At 39.9% G+C, this 21,759-nt stretch overlaps 2 protein-coding genes across 12 annotated transcripts in view; one reads left to right on the plus strand and one right to left on the minus strand.

The window, feature by feature from the left end:
• Window positions 1–21,759, minus strand: part of ARHGEF33 (Rho guanine nucleotide exchange factor 33) — a 46,541-nt gene that overhangs the window by 16,736 nt on the left and 8,046 nt on the right. The window contains exons 4-13 of the mRNA XM_067007759.1: window positions 19,451–19,615; window positions 19,006–19,127; window positions 18,009–18,151; window positions 15,624–15,629; window positions 15,467–15,526; window positions 14,413–14,637; window positions 9,353–9,482; window positions 3,640–3,772; window positions 2,035–2,118; window positions 850–933 (exon numbers count right to left, since the gene is read on the minus strand). Of these exons, the coding sequence (XP_066863860.1) occupies window positions 850–933; window positions 2,035–2,118; window positions 3,640–3,772; window positions 9,353–9,482; window positions 14,413–14,637; window positions 15,467–15,526; window positions 15,624–15,629; window positions 18,009–18,151; window positions 19,006–19,127; window positions 19,451–19,615 (1,152 nt within the window). The remainder of the gene's footprint in view (window positions 1–849; window positions 934–2,034; window positions 2,119–3,639; window positions 3,773–9,352; window positions 9,483–14,412; window positions 14,638–15,466; window positions 15,527–15,623; window positions 15,630–18,008; window positions 18,152–19,005; window positions 19,128–19,450; window positions 19,616–21,759) is intronic.
• DHX57 (DExH-box helicase 57) overlaps window positions 1–21,759 on the plus strand; it is a 129,092-nt gene that overhangs the window by 5,136 nt on the left and 102,197 nt on the right. For 6 of the 11 annotated variants that reach the window (XM_067007740.1, XM_067007736.1, XM_067007744.1 and 3 more), the window contains exons 3-8: window positions 2,299–2,393; window positions 3,661–3,747; window positions 5,049–5,557; window positions 5,719–7,868; window positions 10,034–10,164; window positions 14,928–15,024. The gene's annotated coding sequence lies outside the window, so the exon portion shown is untranslated. Of the gene's footprint in view, window positions 1–2,298; window positions 2,394–3,660; window positions 3,748–5,048; window positions 5,558–5,718; window positions 7,869–9,613; window positions 10,165–14,927; window positions 15,025–21,759 lie in introns of those variants that run through there. The other 5 variants (XM_067007738.1, XM_067007745.1, XM_067007742.1 and 2 more) reach the window with 3 other exon arrangements.

Genomic DNA, 21,759 nt, shown 5'->3' on the forward strand with positions numbered 1-21,759 from the left:
CCTGGGTTTCAGGCCTATATTTTTTCACTGACCAGGTGTCTTAACTTGGGCAAGTTACTTCTTTCGGTCTCCATTTCCTTATCTAAAACAATGTTAATAATGATACCTATTTCATGGGATTGTTGAAAAGATTAAATTAGATAATTACTGTGAGAGAATGATTTTAAGATCTAAAGCCACATACAATTGAAAGTCTTTTTAATATTAATTCTGGGCTACTTCTACCTGAGACAAATCCCAAGCATTTCTGAGATGCTTTCACTGAATTACTTAAGAAGATCAGTCAGCAATTAAACCAGAACAGGTGGGTGGTGGGAAGAAGAGGGGCTGGTAGGGGTGTTGATGAGTCTCTCTCAACTCTACTGCCTCCAAGATGCTACAAACCCTGCTGGAAAATGGTGTGAAGAAGTCAGCTCATCAGCTTCTCCATGCTTTTCCTGTGACACAAGACATAAGCACAATGTATTGTAGACCCTTGGATGCAAGCCAAAAGAAAGTAGTAGTCAGGGGTGCATTTAGATGGCTGTAGAACCAAGGTGGAAGGGACTGAATAGGTATCCAGGGTCTGGCAGGAGCTGCCATAGAAAGATCCTGGATCAGCATAGGTGTGAATTGCTGGTCAATGAAGATAGAACTTCATTTTTGGCATCACGAGCCAAAAATTTTTAGAGAATGAGATTTTAGCTCATACCACAAGGTGGAGATGGGGTAATCATAACAATCTAAATCATTTAAACACTTCTTAGAAATATTAATGATTCCCTGACCCTTCACAGTGTCTTTCATTGGAAGCCAAAAACAACTGTTTAGCATGAAAATCAGTTGAGTGGCTTGGCCAGCCATACCTACCTGCAGATGTATCAGATATTCAGGGATGCGCTGAACTATGTGAAAAAACAATGTATAGATGTCAGACTTAATCTCTTCGTCACCCTGAATGAAAGAAAGTTGGAGTCAGTCTTCAGCGCCCCTCCAGCTCTGGCTGTCAAACCCCAGAGTCAGTTCCCCCAGAGTAAGAAGGGTTTACTCTCTTTCTGAAGAGAATTTTCTTCATCTAGGATGTCATGCAGCATTGATCTGTTCGGGGACATGCTCAAGGAGACAACTCTTCTCTAGCAGGGAGCATGTCATATACTTCTTTAGAATCCACCCAAGTTTCCCAACTACTCCCTCCTCTTCCCCGCCCTCCAACACCATCTTAGCACAGTGGGCATTCAGTAAATTATATGAGTTGACTAAATTCATTAAGGTTCTTCAGCCAGTAATCTTTACAGTGGTTTACGAATAGGCACTAAGGGTGGATTGGAGCCTCATGAGAATGGGGAAGGGAGTATGATTAGAAACTGGTCAGCTGGCCTGGCAGCAGGAAACATGCTGGACTTTTTCCATGTCCCTTCCCCTCCTTTCCCTTTCTCAAATATTTCCTGAGTAATAACACGTGGTTGGTATTGTACTGGGTTGGGAGCAGTAGGGGGTTGAAGTAGAAAGTTAATAGAGCCTTTCACCTCTTGTGAAACTTGATTAACTCTTAGCTTTTTAGAGCTCCTGATATGGTTCTTTTCTATTGACCTAAAATAACTAGAATTGTCTTATATTTATATGTGTTTATTGAGCACCTAATATATCATTGCAGAAGCAATACTTAAAGCAACATGACTAAAGCCATTTTATAATCTTATAAACTGACAGATACAGGATAACATGAATTTAATATTCAGTTCATATTGTCTGAGCCTGTAAAACCCAAAACCCCTCAAGGCTGCAAGCTGCAGGCTGAAGATCTCTGCTTAGAATAGCTGTTTACTTTGTATTTCCAGTGGAATGGAACGGAAGGTCGGTAAGGAACAGCAAAGACCAAAGCAATGGCACTGATCCTTGAGTGGGCTCCTTTAACCCCAGGGAGGAGTGTCAGTGGCTCTGTTCAAGCCATTCCCCAGCCTGGAGAACAAGCTCAGAGTGCATGTGCTGTAGTTTCTGGGCAGATGAGCAACATCATATAGTTACACATGTAACCAAAGGACAGTGTACACATACCTCCTTCAGAACAACCACATGAACCAAAGAAATGCATTCTGGCAGGTCCCTCAGGTAAGCAACATAATAATCCAAAAAATTATTCTTGAAAACAAGCAGAAAAAGGCATGGTAAGAACCTGGAGACAGGAATGATAACAACTAATATGTTTACAGAGTCATGCATATTAAATAGAGTACTTTGCAGAGATGATTTTAATCATTCATTTAATGTGTTTAGTAAATTTTTTTTTCATTCACCTTAAAAAATCTTTTTGGTTTTAAGGAAAATATTCCTGTGGATTTGGAAAACAAAACTCAGTATCCTTGCTTCAGCGAGAGAAAGTGAAATGATAAACCAAAGCAGAGGGAAGGGGCCGTGTAAGTTGAAAAAATATTTTTAAAAGCTGTTCAATGATAAAAATGAGTACTTTGTTTTTAAATTACTTTCATTAATGATGAAATGCTTTAATCATTTACATCTAAATGAGGAACTTTGTCCAACTCACCTCATAGTTTCTAGACCAGGGATTCTCGACTTTTTCCACTAATTGCATATTCACCTATGGAATATCCCCTCAGGAAAACAGTTCTCACCTTTCAAAGTTATACTCCCATAGATATAACAATTTTCAGCTCAAGAAAGCATACTGAATACAAATGAGTAAAAGTGATATTAGAGGGATAGTATTACATCCACTCTATACAGGTAAATAATTTGTAAATTTTGTATTATTAATCACAGCTGAGAATCGTCGATATGCAGAGGTTAACTGCAGGCAAAATCTGGCTTGCAGACCAGTTTTAATTAGCCCACACAATATTTTTAAAATAAGAAAATTTCATACAAAATTTTGGATTTCCAGCTTCTCTTAAAATATCAGAAGTTCTGGTAACTCTAGTCCTTTTTTCCTGCATAACAATTGGATAAAGGTGAGTAGCTTTTCTTTGTTGAAAGCATATGTGCTCCACTTAAGCTCACTTCCTAGCAGTCCACATTGTTTTACATTCAGCTCACTTCTACTCACTAATGTCATTGTCTGGCCCTATAGGCATTTGAGTTTGCAACTTGTGGCCTAAATCATACTTTCTTTGAAGAACATTATAGAGATTTCAAACCTTAGCATCCTTTCTCCAGGGAAGTGAAAACAAAAAACTTTCCAGACAAATAGCTGCCCATCACATTTTAAAAAATCTCTAGGAAATGAAATTGTGTGTGAAAGTATATGCATATATACAAAGTCTCATATATTTATGTTATATGTATGGATGGATATATATGTGCATGTATATATACTTATACACAAATACACACACATACATACACATACACGTGCATATTCAATGGGGGCAGTTATAGTACAGTGGAAAGTGATGATCTGGAAGTTAAAAGACTTGGGTTCTAGCCACAGATCTACAAATATCTAGATAGCTGGGTGATTTCAGCCAAGGCTTTTAATTTCTCTGAACTTTATTTCATTATCTGTAGAATGAGGAGGTTAGACTAGATCTCAGGAATTCCTCTAACTCTGATATTTACTGATTCTAGATTCTCTATTAAGAGAAACAGACAAGGGAGACAGACACATATAATTCAAGTTTATAAAGGATTAAGAAAAATACTTACCTCATCATTTGTTAACTTAAGGAATAAATCTCCAAGGACCCCTTGGCGTGGCCACTTCAAGACCCTTTCCTGCAGAGCATGAAGCAAATCCAGGTGCTGCTGGACAAGGTACCGTAAAGAGCCAGGGAAGAGGCTTGGAACAGAATAGACACACAAACCAGGTGTAGAGAAGAAAAGGCTCTACAAGAATATATGGAGCAGGTCCCATTTTCCCAGCCATTCAAAATATGTTGAGTCACAGGTCTGCCTTTAGTATTCAAAAAAAGAGTCTGTCATCGTCAACCTCACAGCAGATATCCTCAGACTATAGAAAGACCCCTTGACTGATGGCTCCTATACGAATGTATTGAACTAGTAAAGGGCACATCACTCGAATGGCCTTTTTAAAGCTTAACTGGTACACTCTTATTTATGTGACAGTGGAAATTTTAAGGGAAATCTTTTTCAACGTTTTAAAGTTATTCCCACTTGATGTGCAAATTGCCTATTCTAATTAATGTTGCAGATGAGGACACTAAGGTGGCACTGGGTCATTCTTAGCTACTGGGTAGGAGACTGTACTTAGGTAAGGAGGAATTTCGTTTAAAGCTGGCAACTGAAAGCTCAGGGGATGAGGGCATAAAACTGTTCCTTTTCCCCTTTCCTTCAGTTTCTAAGAAGAATCTGGGGAAGGATGGAGTCTTGCCAGGGGAGGCTACAAACTAGGCCTGGCCTGCTACTCCCAGGAGTTTTGCTGAGCCCCCTTCCTGCTCTCACATCCCCCCCCCCCAGCCATCTCAGTGTGCCTCATTTTTTTCAGAGGAAATGAAGGAAAGAAGAGAGAAGTCAGAGGATGGGGTGGAGAGGAGAGACAGAGAATCATAGGAGGAAGAAGAAGGAGGACTAGATGGAGAAGGGAGGTGAGCAGAGGCCTGTAGGAGTGACGACGGAAGAAACAGAAAGAGTGAAGTCTTACTGGGCTACAGGAAGGATTTCAGCTCCAGCTTGGTAACTTAGGGAAACTGAAAATAGGTTACCCTGTGCTTTTAAGACCACAAGGTTTTTTTTTGTGTGTGGGGGGGGGGTGTTGTTGGTTGGTTGGTTTTTTTGGTTGTTTTTTCTTTTAGGTAAGAAGTAGATTTATTAATATCCTTTGTAAAGAGGTTGCAGGAAAATGGGGTGCAAGAGAATGGTCATGTCCCAGGTCTCGGGCGGGTCCCCGGGACAGGCTGCCAAGTAAGGGTCCTTGGCTTCGCGCAGCAAAGAATTCAAGGACTAGCCACGGTAAAGTGAAAGCAGAGATACACGTTCCATAGGCAGAATGCAGTATGTCTCAAAAGGGGAGAGCGGCCGAGACCACAAGTTTAACAAAGGTGAAAGTGATGGCCTGCTTGTTGCTGACAACCAAACTTATTTGGATATTTCCCCAGGGTCTACTGAGAGCAAATTAGTGGACAGTTGGGGTGCTTTGCCAACCGCAAACAAGCAGACCTTTGTTGAGAACAGAAGGAAGGATGCCAGTTTGAAAGGAGGTGTTTTCAACCCATCTCCAGGCAAAGAAGACTCCCCGGTGGTTGTAGCTCAAAGACACACAGGTGCCGGAATGGGATACCCAGCCTCCTGTGAAAAGATACAAGGATTCCTTCCACCCCCATCTGACCACCCCCTGTGCCTCCACACATGCAGAGCCAGCTGATCCATAAGCGTGGGAGGAGAGGCCTGTGCTAGGCTGGTGCAGTGGGCTCAGAAGGTCTAAGCGATCCTTGTCCAGACCAAGGGAATTTGGAGGAGTGGCTCGGAGACAGTCTTGACTGGGAGAAGACCATAAAGCTGATGGAGGAAAGCACAACTGATCAAACTGAAAGAGTGAAACACTGCACCAGCAAAAGATCTAGATGTGAAAGATTTCTCCCCACCCAGAGGCTGACAGTGACTTTGGGTAATATTCCTGGTGTGACAGTGAGAGATGTTAGGGCACCGTGGTGAGATGTGACTTTGTGATGGGTTGTCACTGTAGGTTATATAATATGTCTTGAGTTATCTCTTTTCTTTTTCTCTCCTTCCTTCCTTTCCTGTCCTGTCTTTTGCTTTCCTTTCTAGAAAGCTGCCTTCTGCTACACTGTGACCACTGTGACCAGTGTACTTGCAGAGTTGACAGCTGGTAACTTGGTGGGAGTCCAGATGTCTCCTGGACTGTCCACTGGGCTAACAGAGTAAGGTTTCAGGATGAGGGTCAGAAAAGGCTAAGGCTCCCATCAAGCATCATGGAAGCATGTAAGTTACATGAAGAGCAATGGTTTACAGTGGGTTCTGTACCAAATATTGAAAACAGGCTTTAAATTTTTTTTAATTTAATAAGGTTAATATTTGAAATCAGGGAAGAGTGTGGAGGAGGTAAGCCAGGAAGTGGAGAGAGCAGAGGGAGAAAGAAGGAAGAAGCACAGACACACTTAGTCTATTTCACTATTTTGCCTGGAGCCACACCTGACTCCCAGAAGCAAGTTTTTCATTAAGACAAAAGTATTAACGTGCTCCACTCATTTTCTATTCCTTACCAGGGGTGAGATTATGGCAACATGAGTAGTTTATTTCTAAAATCTTCAAAGTAATTTCGACTCCTGCAATACAGTACTCAAGCAACGAGAAAAATAAACTAAAAGCAATCAATGAAAATCCAGTTGTAGTTTCAAATGAATAACTTAGCTCTTAAGTCCAAACAGCTCCTGAGCTTCAGCTGCAAGGTGAGGCATCGATAATTAAAATATGTGCCACCTGGTGGTGATCTGAAGCATACAGCTCGCTGAGTTCTTGGTGGATGTGGCCCTGGAGTTTAGCTTTTAAGGCTACCTGGCAATCCTGTGGAGCTGACTTTGTCCCTCCTGATAAGGGTTCAGACAGGACTGTTTGAGCCTGAGGTTGTGGCTCTGTGTGCGCGGAAAAAGCCAAGAACTCCAACTTCTGTGATCCCCCTATAAATGGACAACAGCCTGCACGTTCCCCTCAGGCTTCAGCTGGCAGCCTTTGCCCCTGCAGCGTCAGGCCCTTTTAGCCAGGGGCAGGGCTGGCTTGAAACAGCCTGAGGAGACTCCTGAGTGCTTCATGTCTTTCTGCGGAAAACCCGAAGTTTTATTTTATAGACTTGAGAAGACGTGGCAACCTCAGGTTTGAGTGTCAGGTATATAGTTGTAGTGGGTGTTGTTTTCACCCCCAGGTGACTTTTCAGTGAGGGTAGAAGGTGCAGAAGGCTTGCAGTTTCTGATGGGAAAAATAGTAAATGTTAATAAATTAGTTTTCATCTTTGCACGGGAGGAAAAATGCCAGTAGGGAAGAGGAATAATCTCATTCTGTTTTGTATTTCATTCAGCTGGTCTATTTAAATAAAGTACACCTGGAGGCTTCAGAAAGCTTAAAAAAAAAAAGAAACATAGTGAGTAAAGGAGGAGGATAAAGATCTAACCCCAGGTAGGAGAAGGGCAACATTGCAAACCTCAGAACCAGAGATTAGCACTAAGAATACTAAGTTGAAGCTCTTCTTTTCTTGGGCTATGAAAACGAAAAAGAGGGTTGCTTAGCAGATAACTAACATGAATAGCATTATCATGGATATGAGAAATAGCCATTGTCTTACTTTCATTGAGTATGGCATGATAGTTTTAATTTTTTTTACTCTCAGGATTCTGGGGAAAGGCCCACTTCTTCCTCAGTAATGGGTCGTGAGAAGTAGAAGTGAGGGCAATAGCAAAGAGCTTCTGTGAGCTAAGAACATATCCCTACCTGACAAAAGTCAGCTGAGATCTGAAGTAAGAACTTATGGGCGGTTAAGAGAGAAGCATAAGTTGTGAAATAGGAAGAGACAAAGTCGGCTTCTGGCTGAGGCACTTGGCATATTGCTGTTAGTCAAGGTGGTATCTTTGCAATCACATGGTCCTTAGAGAAGCAGTGTGGTGTTGAAAGAGCAGAAGACACAGGGTCAGACAGGCCTGGGCTTGAGTTCTGGTACCTATTGGTTTTGTGGCTTTAAATCTCTCTAGACCTGAGTTTCTTCTTCTATAAGGTAGGATTCACAGGGTTCTTGTGAAGATTTCATGAAGTTAATATAAATGAAATGCCAAGCATGGGGCCTGGTTACTGTATTCCAGAGCAAACGATCCTCTCATTCTCTCTCCTTGCTCTATCCCCACATTTTCAGAGAATGGAAAGAGATCCTGCTGGCTTAGAATCTTAGATGTGGAGGCAAAGCTCATCAAAAGGTATACTGGGTTGTAGATTGGTTTTAATGTAAACTGAGCAAGTCTTTTAATGTAAACTCTAGCAAGGTAGCTAGAGGCCGGAGAGACTTCTTAGAGGGCTGAAAGAGCAATCTGGGAAGGTAGGACAAGCTTGATTGGGGTGAAGGAGGGGGAATCAAGTGGCCAGAAGGGAAAGGAAGGACCAGCAAGAATCTAGGTGGCCGCTGAGAGAAAATAAAACCCAATCCAGAGCCTCTCTTGTTCACAGCTTTAAATGTCACATTACCCTTTCTGCTGCTTGCTGCTTTCTGTTTTGTTTACTTCATAATTCTTTTTTTAAAAACAATGAATATTCCTTTTTCTTTTAGAAATTTATTCCTTTTTATTTATTTATTTTTTATATTTTGGCCACACCATGCGGCACGTGGGATCTTAGTTCCCCAGCTAGGGATCGAATCCGCGCCCCCTGCATTGGAAGCACGGAGTCTTAACCAATGGACTGCCAGGGAATTCCCAGTGAAACAATTCTTGAAAATAGTTAAGCCACTGGTGGATTTGTCAGGGAGTATTTTCTTACCTCAATCACCCAGATAGGGGGAGCATTGTGTTTTGGTGATTGGGTGTACTGCTGGCAGCTGCAAAGCCAAGTAAGATTGGGGGTGGGGGAGTGATAAGAAACAGGAAAACATAGCTAGGGCATCCCACGGTTTATGAGCCACCAGTGTATATTACCCGACAGATGCTTAAAGTCGCGATGCTGTATTTGTCTCCAGTAGTCTATCATCCAGACTTTTCATTTATTTGGATTGGCCTTTTCCTCAATTGATCTGGATTATTACATCTTTATTACATCAATCTTTTCCCACCAAATCATAGTTTCTCTTTCCTGCTTTCTTTCAACAGAGAGGCAAGCAGAGCAGATCTGAAGTTTGGAAACATATAGATGGAGGAGTGTTGTACCCTTGGGGCTAGCAAGCTGTTGTAACACATCACAGGCCCTCTGGAAGCACTGCGCCGCAACACAGGTGCACACACACACGACTCACACAGCATCCAGGACCACGTGAACAAATAATGAAAAAGGTCCAAGTTCATAGCTATATCAGCCCTGTATCATTTATCTAATGGCCACTTCAGACCTCCATTGCATCCATTCCCTGTACTTTCATGAGAAGTGACTCCAGAGGGTCTTCCAGGATCCCAGTTGAACATGCAGATGGCAACAGACAGGAATGCCTCCCTCACTGTAGCATTTATTCCTCTTTTAGGTTCTTAACAGACAGGCCAGGGACACTGAAAGCCCCAGAGACTACACTCATTTTCTTATCTGCTCAGAATCTAAATTTGAGACTTGCCAAGGGTTACCTGCTGTCACTGATATTCTCTTTTCAAAGACTATTTCTGGAACTCTTTACAGATCCCAGAATTCCCAAAGTGGAAACAATAAACGACTTACCTTAAATTTTAATCAATCTGAAAAGCAAAGGCAATGAATACATGGATACCTTCTCTCTTTGGAATTCCTCTTTCCATCTGACCCCTGGAATGTTGCCTTGATCTTCAGGATCAGAGAGATGTTAATGACATATTTTCTTTCTGATTCAAGCAGTTCCAAAGCCACAGTCTGTCTTTTAGCTTTAAAAACAAACCAAGGAGGGAATTTTAGTTAACCACTCTTCCCTGAAACCCCATTAAATGTTAGAATGCATTAAATGTTAGAAAGCAATGAAGAGATATTGAAAGCAATATAAAGAGAAACAAGTTTTTGGAAGATGTAAAACAGAATGGATGCATGTTTATTAATTCAGCAGAGTAAAGGGCACAAAACCCTTTACTTTGGTGTTTCCATCTGAGGATGGGTGATCGGCTGAGAAGCAGAAAGGCTCAAGGATTGGAGGCACCAAGGCACCACAGAACGTACAAATAAGGGGCAATGCTGTCAACAGGAGAAGTAGGCTACATAAAGTGCAATTGAACCTCCAGGTCCCCATCCCCATGCCACTTGGCTTCCTCATTTCTACCCAGTGGGAAATGAGAAATATTAAACTAGAGAAGCCTGAGTCTCTGGTATCTGAGCTAACATCAGACATAGAGGGCAGTGTTGAGATGCTTAAATGAAAACAAAGGGACTCAGAGAAGGCTTGCATACGGAACAGTCAGACTCCTCTCAGCCTTTTCTGCTGCAGGTCCCAGAATGCCAGCAGCCAGACTTACACTGTCCAGGCAGGAGAGGGGAGGACCTTCCACTGGAGACACTGAACTGCCCAAGTGAAAAAGATCTACAAACACTGACATAAAGAGGTCACCTATCAAAAAGGTAATTTGCCACCTGTTTAGCAGATAATGAAGCCCACTTATTGATAAGCTTAACCAACACAGAATTTTCAGTTTTTTTTTTAAATTTAGGGCCTTTTTCTTGGATATAAATAATTAGCTAAGAATCCTCAGACATTTAATCAATCTTACATCATAAAAGAAAGAGAAGGAAAAAGTATATACACATATTTTTTAAAGGAGGAGGGGGACTTCCCTGGTGATACAACAGTTAAGACTCCGTGCTTCCAATTCCGGGGGCCCGGGTTTGATCCCTCATCAGGCAACTAGATCCCACATGCCACAACTAAGAGCCCACGTGCCGCAACTAAAGATCATGCATGCCACAACTAAAAGATCTCGCCAGCCACAACAAAGATCCCATGTGCTGCAACTAAGAGCTGGAACAGCCAAATAAACAACAACAACAAAAATTTTTTTTAAGGGACTTCCCTGGTGGTACAGTGGTTAAGAATCTGCCTGCCAGTGCAGGGGACACGTGTCCAATCCCTGGTCCGGGAAGATCCCGCATGCCGCGGAGCAACTAGGTCTGTGCACTGCAACGACTGAGCCTGTGCTCTAGAGCCCCTGAGCCACAACTACTGCGCCCACGTGCCACAACTACTGCAGCCCTCGCACCTAGAGCCGGTGCTCCACAACAAGAGAAGCCAACGCAATGAGAAGCCTGCGCACCGCAAAGAAGAGTAGCCCTCGCTCACCACAACTAGAGGAAGCCCATGTGCAGCAACAAAGACCCAATGCAACTAAGAATAAATAATAAATAAATAAATGTGTCCTTTTAAAAAAAAAAGGAGGAACCGTGAATAAACAGAGACAATGCAGGAAACAAAAGAAACCTTTAAAAAAAAAATCTTACGGTTAATATCCTCAAAGAGTTACCAATAAAGTTCTAGCCATTTAATAATGACAGGACCCTATTTTTTAAAAAAGAACAATCCAAAAAAAGAAACTTTTTGGCATTTTTTAAAAAAGATAAAAGAGTAGAAGATAAAGTCAAGGAAATCTGTCCAACCACCTCCGCTCTCCTCCCACCCCAAGAAAGAGACATACTGAAAAAGATGGTAACAGAGAAAATCAATCCAGGAGATCCAACATCAAATTAGTAGAAGTTTCAGAGGAAAGAAAGGAAATGAATGAGAAGATATTATCAAATTAAGAATAGAAAAATATATATATACCAGGACATGTATTTCGAGAAGAAAGGGCCCATTGCACTCAGTATAATTAATGAAAAAGACTCATATCATTGTAAGGTGTACCACATCACTGTGAAACTTCAGCACACCAAAGATAAAGAGAAGATCCTAAAAGTTACCAGAGAGAAAAATCAGGTAATGTGCAAAGGACTGGGGATTAGAATGGTATTCGACTTTTCATTAGCAACATTAGAAGTTAGAAGACAATGGAACAATTGCTTCAAAATGATGATGGAAAATGATTTTATATTCAGCTAAATATCAGCGAATTACGTGGACGCTACCAGACTTTGTGTTCCATCAAAACAAGGAGTAAACCAAGAAACCAAGAAGGATATGCAGAAAACTCCACAAAACCCCAAATAGGGATCTAACATATGAGAAACTTGAAGGAAATTCCCAGGAAGACTGAGAAGTCCCAGGAGGGCAGCAGTGCAATGAGCCAGCATGTAGTAGAATGACAGAGGTCTCTAGGGCAAATGCTTTTTTAGAAAAATGTAAATGATTTTCTGTTACATTGCTAAGAAAAATTAAAGAAGACCTATATAAAAGGAGATACATACCATGTTCCTCAACTGGAACATCAGTACTGTCAAGATGTCAATTCTCTACTAATTGGAATAAAAAGAATATAGAGTCTAGAATTAGACCCACCCGTATATGATCACTTGACTGTCCATATTCAGTTCAATGTGGAAAGGAAGGTATTTTCAATAAACGGAGCTGAAGCAGCTAAATAGCCATATGGGAAAAAAATGAACCTACTCTCTCACCACACATCAAAATTTATTAAAGATAAGTCATAAAAAAAACATTAAAAAAAAAAGATAAGTCATAGACCTAAATGTGAAAGCTAAAACTATAAAGAGTTTATAAGAAAACATACTAGAATATAACCTTAGAACAGGCAAAAAATTTCTTGGAAGGACGCATAAGTCACAAGCTATTTTAAAAGTTTAATTTTGATAAATTGAACGTCATTAAAATTAAAAACATCTGTTATCGAAAGACTTGAGAAAGTGAAAAGGTAAGCCAGAGAATGGTCTCAACATGTCTATCTGACAGAGAACTCATATTCAAAATATATTAAGAAATCCTACTAATAGAGAATAAAAAGATAACCCAATTTAAAAGTTGGATAAAGGACTTAAGTACTTCATGAAAGAAATTATACAAATAGCCAATAAGCATATGAAAAGATGCTCAACATCATTAGTCCTCAGTAAGTGCAAGTTAAAACTACAATATGGGGACTTCCCTGGTGGCGCAGTGGTGAAGAATCCACCTGCCAATGCAGGGGACATGGGTTCGAGCCCTGGTCTGGGAAGATCCCACATGCCGTGGAGCAACTAAGCCCATGTGCCACAACTACTGAGCCTGTGCTCTAGAGCCCACGAGCCACAACTACTGAGACCGCATGCTTCAACTACCGAAGCCTGTGTACCTAGAGCCCATGCTTGGCAACAAGAGAAACCACTGCAATGAGAAGCCTGCGCACGGCAATGAAGAGTAGCCCCCGCTCACCGCAACCAGAGAAAGCCCATGTGCAGCAATTAAGACTCAGTACAGCCAAAAAAATAATAATATCTACAATATGATACCAGGACACACCAACAAGAATGGTTCAAATTTAAAGGCTGGTCATACTAAATATTGAGAAGGATGTGAAGCAACCGGAACTTTCATTCATTGCTGGTAAGAGTATAAAATATTCCAACCACTTTGGTAAACTGCTTGACAATTCCTTTTAAACTTAAACATAATCCTATTCTATAATCTAGAGATTCCACTTCTGTGTATACACCCAAGAGAAATGAGGGCATACACTTTAAAAAAACAAAACAAAACAGGGCTTCCCTGGTGGCGCAATGGTTGAGAGTCTGCCTGCCGATGCAGGGGACGCGGGTTTGTGCCCCGGTCCGGGAAGACCCCCTCATGCCGTGGAGCAGCTGGGCCCGTGAGCCATGGCAAAAAAAACCTGTACAGGAATATTCATGGCAGCTTCCTCCTTTATAATAGCCCTAAACTGGAAACAATCCATATGTCCAGTATCAGGAGAATGGAAAAATTATGGTAAATTTATTCAATATGATTAATAAAAAGGAATAAACTACTGAATGAATTACACACAACACATTATGTTGAGAGAAAGAGGCCAGACACAAAAGACTATATATTGTAATATTCCATTTATATGGAGTCAAGAACAGACACAACTAATTTATGGTGACAGAAGTCAGAGTAGTTGTTCTGTGGGTGGATATTGCCTGGAAAGGTGCATGCGAGAACATTCTGGTGGTAATATTTCTATTATTAGAAATATTAATATATTATATTATACAGGTTTGTATATCATGACCTGGGTAGTGACCACAAGGGGGACAGTGAGCTTAAGCTTAAGCTTTGTGAATTTTACTCTATGTAAATTAACCATCAATAAAGTACTGATAGAAAAATAGAAGCATGAACTCTTTTTAAAACATGGAAGCAAGCACCAGTAAAAACTGTCAAAAGAATTTAAAGTGGTTGTTATTGGTCTTCATAATAAACCTTTTAGTATTATTTAATTTTTCAGGTATTTTATAATTTTAAAAATTTAAAAATTACCTCCCACAAAACAGAGGGATATGCCATTGTCTGACATATATCAATAGTAAGTGCTCAGTGATGATTTATGATTTGAAGGAAAGGAAAGAGGGGAAAAAAGGAGGAAGGGAGAACAGACCTTATTGCAGTGTTTGGTGTTTTGGTGGTGGACTCCTGATACAAGATTCGTATATTGAACATTCCCTATCACTGAATAAATAGATCACAAAATTCTGCCCTCTTCTCCACTAACCTTATGCCTTTTTTACAAAGCACTACATTACTAAATGTCATGGATACCCAGAATCAAGGTGGTGGTCCCAGTTGGCCATGTGACCTCAGGTGAGCCCCTTCACCTCTAAAGTCTTTAGTTTGTTCATCTCAAAAGTAAACCAGAGGCTGCATGGTCTCATAGGTCCACTGCATCTAAATTGCCCCTTGGGACTTACCAGCTAAAGAGGTTTCACATAAAATGTTTTCCAAGGAGCTGTGTCTTCCCTGGCCAGCTTCCTTGAGTTTATCTGGGTGGTCTTTCGTGACATATTCTTCACCCCATTCTTTACTATCCTTGGGCTGCCTCCATACACCAGGTGGAAGATGGCCCTTGTGTTGGATATCAGCCGAGAGGCAAGACTTAAGGTTTTCTTCCGCTTCTGGAGTTGTTGGGTTCATTCCTGAAAAATAACGTCTGCCATCAAGTTCTGGTTGTTTAAAGATTATATTTGTTATGAACCCTTAAATATTATGCCTCTGCTTGGGTACAACCATCCCTTGAGGATTAAATATATCAATTAAGGATTAAAAGCCTCCACAATTGCAAAGCATCACCTTTCTCTGTTTGTGGTCTATGTTCTCACTCTTTGTACACAGTCTCTACTGAATAAGGACTTAAAAAAATAAATTTATAAAATAATGTAACTAGCTTATAGTAGTATATTGACTCCTCATACCTGCTACCTTTCAGATGAGCATACCAGGGAAGAAAATACAGAAAGAGGAGGAAGAAGGGTGCCAAACACAATGTCTTATTTTGGAATTTGTCCTTCTTGGCCCTAATGATGGTAAGTTTCCCAAAGGCAGGAGGAAGGGAGGGAGGGAGGGAAGATGAAATAATTTATAAAATTCTGGTGAATTATCTCTTAAATAAACAACTTTTAAATTACATAAACTATAAGGTGTGTGGTCCACAGAACACATATGTCATACTACCTACACCTGTGAGTTCTCAGCAAGTGTAAATTCATTGGTAACTAAAATGAGCCCAAAGGACCCAAGAATACTGGTTTTGTCTTAAACTTCTCTGCCCCTTCTCTCTCTTTGGATTTAACTGAGTCACCAATCTAGTCCAGCACACGTCTTAGAATCTTAGTAACCATAGTGCTTTACCTCGCTTGGGTTCCTTCATGCCTGGTTTGGGACTTAGGGAGTAGAAGCAGGGAAGGTAGAAGAAGGGAAAGGGGGGAATTGCTAGAAGAAAAGAGAACTCAGAGAAGGGCCACTCACCAGGACCCATCATTCCCTTCACGTTGCTATCTCCTACATGCATGGATCTGGCCTCTTGAGCTGCAGAAAAAGGAAAGCTTTCAGTCAGTATTCACTTCACTAACATAGACGGGCACCTTCTATGAGCTAGGAACTGGGATAGATTCACAGAGCTTACCTTTGACTGGGGAAGCCAGAGCAGTTAAAAAAGAAAAAAGAGAATTACAATATAGTATGACAAGTACTATTTTCCCATTTCTAAAAAGATATAATAAGTGGTACTTAACTCATAGATAACCCTAAGAATTTAATCAGATAACATTTCTAAACTGCACCCAGCAATAGTTAATTATTGTGTAACTGTGATGGTGAGGATGGTAATGCTGAGCAGAGCCAGAACGATGCTTTTAAAATGTAGGGCAGACCCTGTCAAGCCTCTGCTTAGCCCTCCAACAGCTTCCCATTTCAGTGCGAAGGCCAAAGATCTTGGATTGATCTTAAGGCCCTGAAATATCTGCCCCCCTCCCCTGCCTGGTATTTTTCTTTGTTTTTTTTAAAAAAACCCACATCTCCTATTGTCTCCCTGTTCATTCTGCTTTAGCCCCACTGGTCTTCTTGCTATTGCTTGGGTACATCAGTTATGTTCCTACCAGGACCTTGGGGCTGTTCCCTTCCCTCCACCCGATATCCATAAACTAACTGTCTCACTTCCTTCAGGTCTTTACCTGGCACCCTCACTAAAATTACACCTGTGTTTCCTTATTTTTCATCTTGCCACATCTAACATACTACATATTTTATTTATCTTGTCCATTGTCTGCTTCCTTCAGAACAAGAACTCCAAGAGGGAAGGAATTTTTGTTGTTTTGTTCATTACGACATCCCACCACCTAGATCAGTGCCTGGGGTGGATGGATGGATGGATAGAAGGAAGGGTAGTGTGACGGCTACACCTTGACTGCAACCTCATGAGAGACCTTGAGCCAGAGGCACCCAGCTAAGCTGTACACAGATTCCTAACTCAGAAAAACTGACATAGTGAATGTTTGCTATTTTAAGATACTGAATTTGGGGTCAGTAGATAACAATGGCACCATTTTATAATTAACAGTGGGTAAGCCAACCCTTTCTAAAAGTTTGGTCCTTTGACCCTGAGTTTTAACATAACCTACCACCAATCGTATCCAGAATGTCTTACTACAGCACATTATCCCCAAATTTCTGTAGCAGCTCAGTAGAATAAACTATGTTATATAAGCCATACCCATATAACAAGGAAGAAAGGAGAATTTGCCACCAAACAGCGAGTTTAAATCCACCTGGGCACTTTGCAGATGTAACTTTTCATCTTTTATCTTGTGAACATGGTCGGCTGCCCCAGACTTGACATTGATCTGACCTCTACCTTCCAAGTCCATTCTATATTCTTCCCTAACAAGATCATCCTTTTATGTCGTGCTCTCTATGACACGGAGAAAAGAAAGTAGGACGACCTGTGATGAACCCACTCCCCAGATGGGTCAAATGAGTTTTCCTAGGCTGTTCCTATTGAGTCTCTAAAATAACTACTCAAATGGGTAAAAACTAAAAATAAAAAAGCAAATCTGTACTTTGAAGTTAATACCTATTAAAAGCCACTTGATTAGGAGTTTTAAATTCAGTTATCCAAAGCACATTTATTGTCTTTGAATATATGAGCCACATTGTTTCTTAAGCCATAAGGGTAGAAGACCACCAGTCCTGCCCTTGAGGAGCTTACAATTGATCTAGAAGTCATTGAGCCTCTTTTGGAGACTTTTGACATGAGACCAGAATAAGAGGAAAATTCATCCAATGTTAATATCTACATTCACGCTCCTTCGTATAAGGTGCTTGCTAGACCTTGTTGAGGATACAAAGATGTAGCAAATATGTAATCGAACATGGTTAACGACATCGCTTGGAAAGCCAGTCTCTTCAGTACTGCCACATGCAATTATTTTCTAACATCTGTTCCATCATCCCAGATCAGGGATGTGCCTGTGGCTGTGTCAGCCCACAGACAACACCAGATCAGTTTTCCAGACAAAGGGGAGAACAGAGTTAGATTGTCGCTGACATCACTGCCTGCCAGTTAGAGCAGATATGAATTTCTCATATCCGTGAAAACTTGGCTGAAAAAAAAAAGGAGAACACACAATTTTATGTCTATGCAGAGAGACAAGGATTGAGAATAATGTAGAAAAGAAAACAATTTATTAGAGTGAATAATTTTTTAAATTTTTTTCTCCTATGGCTGGTATAGTATTATTGTGCAATAAGTTATTTCCGATCCATTTGAAACTTAGGATACACAGATTAGTATTTTCCCCCAAAATAAAATCTTTTAAAATTGGGCAGACTCTCCCCATCTCTTAGATCCCCTGGATTCTTCTACATTCCAGTTACAAAAGGAAAAATTCTGAGCAATACACCATTTTCCTCTAATAAGGATGGATGATGTAAGCCTATTCTCAATGTTACTTAAGCCCTAGGAACCAAGGAAGAAGTACTTGGCTAATTCAGTATGATGTGTGAACTGTACCTTTTTCATAGGCCTGAGAAGGCAAAAGGTTTGTAAAGTCTTCACTTGGAAGAACAGGTTCAGGGATGTTGATGGAACGGAAAGGACTTCCTTGTGCTTGAGCAGGTCCGGCCTGTGGGCCATGTTCTTCTTTTTGAGTTTTCCTGAGGAAGGAAAACAAAGGATCTTAATACATGATGGGGTAAGAAGAGAATAAGTTCAGAATAGGTCAAGAAAATTTCTGAACCCTACAAAATTGCTATTTTTATAAATTCGCATGATTCATTACCAAAGCTGGAGAAAAAAAATCAAACATCTACAAATCACCTTCTAATTGTAATATCTATATTCATATTTTTCTGTTACTGGCTTCCTTGTGGTCAAGATCTTCACAGAGTTTACAGCGGTGTCAATTTGCTTGGGATGATTTACATTCTCTTCACAAACCAACAAAAAGGTAGCAGGAAGGAGCAGGTCCTCAACTGAAAACAATGAACCATTCTCCAGTGTCACACAAATATTATTTCTGTTTTAAATCTGATAATATTAAAACATGTAACAATGAAGATTATGTCTGTTTATTGGTGAAGCTTTACTTGATTCAACCTGGTTGAGATATTGTTTAACATAAATTTATTTTCAATGGTCAAAGTCAAATGATAGTAGTAGAGAAATTTCAGAAAACTAATAAAGAAAGAAAATCACTGGTGACCCCCCAATCTTAACACAGTCGTAATTTAAATATCTCTTTCTAGTTGTTATTTTACATGTTTTTACAGTTGAAATTAAATTCTACATGGCACTTTACATCCTTTTCATTTAACTTCCTATTAAGTGTGTTTTCTATTACCATTCATTTTTAGTATTAACCAACTTTTATGCTGCATAACCTCCATCACATGCTGGCCCATGGAGCCCAGTGGCCAGCTGTACACCAAGAGTGGGGAAGGTGTTCCTTGTGCCTTTGTACAAGCCATTGCTTATGGGTTTGCCTTTGGTCAATTTTTTGGTCACTCACTTGGCTTTAACTTTTCGAGATTCTCTTCGCTTCTCCTGTTGAAGTTGTTCAATTTTCTGTTGCATTTCTTCTTGTTTGGAAGTGATGGCCTGGATCATTGACATGGCATTGCTCAGCTCTTCCTAAAAAATAAGCATTGATACGTATTTAACCTCGTATATGAAGTAAAAGTATATAACGTGATATCTAGTAAACAGTAAGCTTTTAATACATACTTGTTGAATCAATGAATAAGAGATAACAATTTTACTTCTATTGTAGCTTCTAATTTTAACACAGAGATCCAAGAAAGTAAAAACATGATATAGATATTTTTCCATGAAAATTAGTGAATGGGTCAGAGGAATACTCTTTTATTTGGTTGCTAGGCAAAAAGGCAAGTTTTCTACTTCTGTTACTAAGACCAGGAATCTCTCTTCAGCAGGGAAATAGAAGAGGGGCCCACCTTAAAATAGTTCAATGAATTCTTCATCTCAGTAACTTTTTCTTCCATGGAACATCTGCAGCTCTTAACCTTCTCTTCCAAAGCATATTCTCCATGTTGAATTCTTGACAGTTCTTGCATTGCTTCTGTGAAGCCAGTTTTGAGTTCAGAGGCTAGAGCCTGCAACTAAATAATACACAAAGAGTGAATTCAGTTTGCTATAAATTATTATAAATGGTATCACTGACACCTCGGACGTTTCTCTTGTTTGAGAAATCAGGCTCTTGAACGTGTGCAGAACTCATTTACTAGAAGACTAAAGTTTGGACAACTTAAGGAAACCTTGGCCCCATTCATCTAGGAAAAAGAGGATCTTCTTTATATCACACATGCCGAAGTTTGATAGTGACAAGAAAGCAAGCAATTATAATTAAGTTGGCAAGTGCTTCTGCAAGCTACTATTTATTCTTACACTTTTAATTAAAAAGAGATTTACTTGGAAAGCAACATATGCATGTGAAAGACAGTGTTGATCTGTAACTCTTCAAATTCCATGAAAGAAGGGATGTTGAAGAAATTCAGATAGTTTTTCCTTAAAAAATGAAACAATAAAAAGAGTAATAATTAAGCATATCTGAATATTTCTTTGAAAGGGAATAAGTTGGTTTTTTTTAATATTCTTGGATGATACCATGGAAAAGGAGATAATGGTATTTCTAGTGGCAGGAAATAGCTACAACAATAGAAGTTCAGCACATTGATAGTGATGTGAATCATCTTCAGCCATCAAGCCCAGTTGTGTAGGAATGCACATTGGATTTTTACTGTCAACTTCCAACCATGAAAAGGGTGTCAATTTTGTAGTCAGACAGGGTATAAATCCTAGCACTCTCCTACAAGTACTAAAACCTCAGGCAAGTTGGTTAACCTCTTTGTAGCAGTTTCCTCATTCATAAAATAGCTGTGATAACATTTCACTAGGCTGTCTTGAGAATTAAATGAGTAAATGTAGGTAAGGTGCCTGCCACAGCATATGCTTGGTACATAAAATGTGTTCAAGAAATACTAATTCTTTTCCCCCTTTAAGTAGCAAATCAGAAATTTAAGCACAAACAGAAATGTAGAGAAAATGGAGCACTTCTAAAGTTCAGTTTTATTTATTGAATAAATGAAAAAAGCATTTTCAACAGACAGAAAGTTAAGATAATAATAACAATAAGGTAATAATAACATTACTTTCATGATATTTATGATCTTACACTCTGCTAAGGAGAGGAATGCTTAGCTCCAGATTGCTTTTTACAACAGAACTTTTTAGAAGGTTTATTCTACAATTAAAAGTATCCACCAAGTATGCTTATTTTAAAGGGATGGAAATTAAAGTCCAGGTACCTTAACAAAATTTCTTCAAACGTGTATTTCTAAACACTTTTACAATCTGATTATCCAAATGGTTCCAACTTGCGGTGGCATCTCCAATTATAAAATGACTTACTCTCCTACACCGTATTTTCAAAATATAGCGTTTTGTGGTTCACTGTGCTTCACAAAGTTTTCTTTCGAGGGCTAGGAGGAGGGGGAAATAAGAGGAACCAAAGAGATCATTCTGAGGGAAAAAGCATGCCCTGTCAAGTGTTTGGAGCTGAAAGATTGGGAAACAACATGAGCAATTTGTTTTTCATTCCAGTCATTTTTAATTTTAATTAATCTCTGTGATGGATTTCGGCACATGTCCTAATTCAGTTGTCATGATGGGTTAAATCACCAGATCAACTACATTTGATCTGGTAATTTTCATTATAGAAATTCATCTTCTGTGAGCAAAATGAAATCGATGGCCATATTAAATCAAAGCAAAACCTAGGCAAGTTTTAAAATTGAAGGAAGGAAGCCTGACATTCACTCACATTTCCTGCTTGAAAAAAAAAAAAAAGGGAACCACTTTCCAACAGAAATAGGTTTCATTTTCACTGCTCCCCTAAGTGGATGTGTGGAGTTTTCCCCAGGAGGCAAAAGGAAGCAGCAGGGTCCTGGGGAAAGGATTTTCCTCACCTGTAGAACCCCAGTTCTCAAAAAATTAAGAATTATCAATACATTTCACTAACAACCAGATTGTATAGGGACTTTGGGAATTCTGAAACCATTTAGAGCTATGAGCCCGTTTCCTTTCCATGTATTACTTTGAACTCCCTGGATAACCTGCCACTGAAGTAACACTACTGCTTTATAAACAGCTTCGCAACCACTGATCAGCCAGGGAGCCGATGATGCCGTAGTGAATACAATCACACACCTGAGACAACAGGACATTTTTAAGGTGCTTGAGGCTC

This window comes from Kogia breviceps, chromosome 11 (genome assembly GCF_026419965.1).
Source record: "Kogia breviceps isolate mKogBre1 chromosome 11, mKogBre1 haplotype 1, whole genome shotgun sequence".
NCBI lineage: Eukaryota > Metazoa > Chordata > Mammalia > Artiodactyla > Physeteridae > Kogia > Kogia breviceps.